Source organism: Agrilus planipennis, unplaced genomic scaffold (genome assembly GCF_000699045.2).
Source record: "Agrilus planipennis isolate EAB-ADULT unplaced genomic scaffold, Apla_2.0 scaffold127, whole genome shotgun sequence".
Classification (NCBI taxonomy): Eukaryota; Metazoa; Arthropoda; class Insecta; order Coleoptera; family Buprestidae; genus Agrilus; species Agrilus planipennis.
In genome coordinates this window covers 399,754-405,171 of record NW_020442450.1, presented here as the reverse complement: position 1 = coordinate 405,171, position 5,418 = coordinate 399,754, and the positions used below count along the sequence as shown (strand labels likewise).

Here is a 5,418-nt window from a genome sequence, read left to right as displayed (position 1 = left end):
ATAACAACTAACAATAATAAAAAGATATTAAACGTTAATTGCAATACCAATTAATAAAGCAAATAAAAATAATAATACAAAAAGATAAGTATGGATCTTGAAATATACGTAGGAATTAATCTGTAAAAACGAAAAGTGAACCTAACAGAAAAGATTAACAAACCTGAACTTTTATGATTGTCCGTATAATAAATTAATTGTACTTTAATAGAGATTATATGTGAATGATAATACAAATTAATAAAACAAACTCAAATTATAATACAAATTGAAGATAGATGTGGATTTTGAAGTGTGTGTACGAGATAATCTGTAGAAAACAAAGAATGAATGCAATAGAAAAGAAGCTCGAGCTTCTGTAATTATTTGTAAACACTTGATGCTTTCTTTGATTAATTGATATTACTGTTATCTTCAACATCATCTGCGCATTTGTATGGTCTTAAAATTAGTTTAAATAGTTCCATCTTGAAGAAGATTTTGCATTACACCTTGAGCTGTGGTTAAGTTTAAGGTTGCCTGCAGGGTTTTTGAAATCCAAATTAGTGTACTTTGACTTGGGACCATTCTAGAATTTTAAACGTTCTGCATTACCTTTTATGTTGGTCAGTAGCACTCACGTACTATAAAATGTTATCCTTAAAACATTTATTATACGATTCAATGGTATCGCACAAGCAGTCTGTTAGCAACTGTTAACTTATTTAACAGAAGACTGCGTTTGTATTTTTTTAGTTCTAAAATTTAATAATTTATTTCAGAAAAGACAAGACTGACGTGGGTGATATAATAAGTATTTAGGTGCCTATGCTACCAATTACTGGACAAAGTGAATTGTAAAGATCTTCAAAATGGATAGGCTAATTTTGGTAAGTCTTTGTTTATGTATTTTTCTTAGGATTTTCAAAATTTTCGTTTGAAAAAACTATCTACTTATTTATTTAATCGGATTTCCGTTAAAACGTGATTTGTCTAGGAAAAACCAATTTTAACAATCCTCTTTTGTCAACTCCAGTTTTGCTAGCTAAAACCATATTGTCTGATAATCCTAGTTAAAATTCACGTATTATAGTTAAGCCAGTTTTTAATGAAGAATTAGACAACGGCAATCAATTAATTATTAATTATAAAATTATATTCCGACAACCTGATCTCCTTTCTTGAAGTTAGTATACTTCCGAAGAATGAAAGAAAACAAATGAGTTTAACGAAANCGACATACCGGCTTTATCATCTGCATTGGACTTTATGTCAGTTATGACTTATGATTACCATGGAAGTTGGGAGAATGTTACCGGTTATGTCAGCCCATTGTACGCAAAAAATAACGACAGGTATCCTCAGTATAACACAGTAAGTATAAGACAAATAAATAAAAAAGTAAAAGACATTTGCTTTTACTATCCATAAATTGTAGAACTACACAATGAATTATTTGGTATCAAAAGGAGCTCCACGTGAAAAGCTATTAGTTTCAATACCGTTTTACGGTCATACGTATACTTTAGTGGACGGCGAAACAACTTCTGAAAATGAAGCAGCAGATTCTGGTCCTGGAGAGCCTGGTGAGTACACGAATCAACCCGGAATGCTTGCATACTATGAAGTTTGCGATAAAATTAAGAATAAACGGTGGACACTCAGAAGAGTAGAAGGATTAGGACCCTGTGCATTTTCCAAAACACAGTGGGTATCGTTTGAAGACCCTCAATCAGTCAAAGAAAAGGTACTCTGTGATTTAAATGTTTTATCTACTGAGAGTACTATGAAAAATTATTTTAGGCTCGTTATATTCGTTCAAATGGCTTCGGAGGTGCAGTTGCATGGACGGTGGATGTAGACGACTTCAATAATAAATGTTGTCGTGAAAGCTTTCCACTATTAAAAGCTCTACACAGAGGATTGGGCTTAATGGCTGATGAGGAAGTTACTTCTAACTGCAATAGACCAGCCGCTCCCTTAACACCAGAACCACCAAAATCTACAACTGGTTTCGATACAAGTAAGATAGTTTTGAACTTATTTCCATACGTACATTTTTTTAATTTTAAATTAATACAGGTGCAGAAAGCTCCACCTGGGATTCTCATCATGATCACGACAGCCATACTTCTCAAAAACCAAGTACAACTAAAAATCCTCTGACCACGACGAAGCAATCAACAAATGTTTGGTGGGAATTATCCACAGACGAATCAACATCCACGGAATGGTGGAAGCCATCAACGTCTAAAAAAACCACCACAACATCAAAAACTACAACGCCATGGCGAGTTCCGTCCAGTTCTCGCCCCACTAAAACTACTACTAAAAAACCAAGTAAGTAGATATTAAACAGACAATGCGTTCTTAAATATACTAAAGCACTTTTGTTAATCAGACCAAACAAAACCAACTCCCGCTGCAGGCGACCACAAGCCAGAAAAGTGTTATANATTGTAACAAGATCAATTCCCTCCTCCGTATGGATGTGCAAATCATCGCAAGATGTTTAACACGAACCACGTTCCATTGTATGCAGATACAAATTCACTTTCATTAACATAACAAGAAAATTGTGTAAATTGAAAGTAAAAGTTTAATAACCATTAGTAGGTGTAGTTACCTGACTCATTGACATAACAAGAAGTACCTACCTACCAAGTTACCTAAATCTCATTTATCTCTTCGAATGTGAGTTATACTACACATGCATGCATATTATGTTTTTTTTTTATTATTTAACCTTTGAAGAATTCAAAAGTACTCATATCAGAATTCTAAACTCCGTTCCACTAAGAGAAGTGGGCGACAAGATTCTTAATGTTTTTACACATGCAAATGAAGTTCAGTGTTTAGTGCTTATTCTAAAAGTATCTAGGTACCTACATATGTAATTTCAGTTGTTCGCTAATATTCTTTAATAAATAATTTACCAGGTATTTTTTTTAAAGTTTTCTCCAAAATTACATTTATTCTTACAAAAATGACGTCGTTTGAACACGGTGTTTACCCCTTATTTCGGAATTTTAACTACAAACTGCTGATACAAAATAAACGATAAAAAGACAGTTGCAGTACCTACTTAAAATTGTTACGTTAAAAATATATCCTACAAAATATCACAAACGGGGCTTCGTTTTTGCGTAATTTAAACAATGACAATTTTATATTTCATATACTTTCTTCCTTAATTCCTGTTGTCATAACTAGTTATTTATAATTGTCAGGTGTAGTAGGTACTTCCATTTTGTTACAAAAACCAGTAGTTTATAGTAATTATGTTCAAGTATGACTATATCTTATATTATCATTATTATTGTACTTACAATTAGATTAAAAAAAAATGCCTATTGAAAAGATAAGATGGTATTGCATTTAAATCTGATGACTACCGTCGAACTTCTGTGACTTGACTTGAACTTTTATAACTTGCAATCTTTTCTTAATCGAAAATGTTTTTGTTTTCTCTTAATTGTTCTATATTTATTCCAAACTGTTCGACTCGAATTTCTGCTTTTCTCTAATTCGAATTTTTCTCTAACTCGAGATTCGAGTGTCGGTTTTACATTACAAATTATTCGAATTACTATCAGCCGCAGTGATAAATAATCAATGGACCGAGCTATTATATTATTACTATTAAATTTTCACTGTACTTAATATGGTATTATAAGGTTGCTGTAGCAAAAGACAACATGAACGACATGCTTATAATGTCTGACATCGTGGTCTAGATTGTAGGGGTAACAACAATAATAACAACAAAAACTCTTCCTAACTAAAATTTTCTCTAACTCGAGGCTAGAGTTAGGAAAATTTGACTGTAATTACATTCCTCGTAAATTTTTAATTTGAGTTCTGACCTTATCTCAATGTTGATTAGAAAACTACTTAAATATATTGTCATATTGATTAATCTTTTAACAAAATTCAAACCAAAGTAATGCATTTAGTTCGTGAAATTAGAATAAATACGTAAAAAGCTATAAAATTTAGCAGGTCTACATTTACTCAAGGAAATTAAGTAAAAGTCTACTATTTTCAACAAAATGCAGTAAACCCCTTAAAACCGCTATTTTTTATTGATATACCTACAGTTTTTTATGAACTCATTTGAATCTGTTTAAGCAATTAGTGGATGATCTTTTTATTGTACGAAGTGAATACTACCACTTATTGGTTTTAATCGTCCATATAAATTTCATGGTTTTGAAGGTGTGAAAAACGGTCTACGAGTTACTCAAGTTTAAGGTCATTTATATTGATGTGTAATGAACCTTTACTGTCTAGAACTTATGCGACCGAAACAATTTTATTATACATAGATCAGACGAAGGTCTTACTCAATAGATTTATTTATAGTCGCAATCTTACGTCTAACGAATAGTAAATAACTCATTTCAGTAAATTCCAATGCGTTTAATAATAATAATTCGATGAACCTACGAATGTTTGTATTTATTTTTAAATTAATGTTTCTTTACTAGTCCAAATGAAGCAATTAAGTAAAAGTTTCATAGGATTTATCTAACTTAATTAAGTAGATTAAAATTGACCGAGAAGCTACTGGACTTGAAATTAATATTCCCGCTACTGATTTCATTTAATTGGATCCCACGTTAAAAATCAGAAAACATGTCAACTGCATCCAAATAAGTTGAAAATTAACCGTAGATAAATCGCTTAAGTGAACTTAACTTGGACATAATTTTATTTTTATTTACATTCCACATTGATTGTGTTTTCACCTGTTTTTAGTCTGTAGATATTCATAGAAATATACAGTTTAATGATGGCAATCTTTATTGAAAGATTCAGATTTTCTTATCTACACACTTTTTTCTCAGATTTGCGGTATATTCGTTACTACTCTCCTAATCCCAACAAACGAAAAAGTTGTAAGGTCTAATCGAACATTTGTAAGAGATGCGATCGAAAGTCCACCACAAAATGCCGATACAAAAAGTCCTTACATCGCTTCATCAGGGCTTGGAAGCAAATTTTTGCCACTTCGAAATTCTGTCGAAAAAATTCCCGATGTGTAAGAAAAAAAATCCCCAAAAAATGACAATTTCTAAATTTCGTACTTTTTTTTTTTATATAACTTTTAGAAAAGAATTTACTAGACGACTTCCTTTGCGAGATGCAGTGGAAAAAAGAGTTGATAATCTTGTCCAAGAGAAACCTGTTAAACAAGAGCACGTAAAAGATACGTCTTCGGACATTTCAAATGAATTTTCAATTCAAAAGAAATATGGATTGCTTCAAAGTTTTCTAACCCCAGCAATGGTACTCCCTCAGCCAGTAATTCCTATTGCTGTATTACCTGAGTACACACACTACTCTCCCTACAGCTATTTCACTAAATTAGTAACTGATACAAAGCAGGCATCAGAATATAGAGTGGATAACAAAGATCAACAGTTATTGATTCCT

The 5,418-nt window shown here is 31.8% G+C and overlaps 1 protein-coding gene across 1 annotated transcript in view; it reads left to right on the top strand.

The window, feature by feature from the left end:
- The first annotated feature begins 1,220 nt into the window (after positions 1–1,220).
- Positions 1,221–5,418, top strand: part of LOC108736467 (probable chitinase 10) — a 30,951-nt gene continuing 26,753 nt past the window's right edge. Inside the window, exons 1-3 of the mRNA XM_025980519.1 lie at positions 1,221–1,353; positions 1,418–1,726; positions 1,783–1,923. Of these exons, the coding sequence (XP_025836304.1) occupies positions 1,249–1,353; positions 1,418–1,726; positions 1,783–1,923 (555 nt within the window). The 5' untranslated portion in view covers positions 1,221–1,248. The remainder of the gene's footprint in view (positions 1,354–1,417; positions 1,727–1,782; positions 1,924–5,418) is intronic.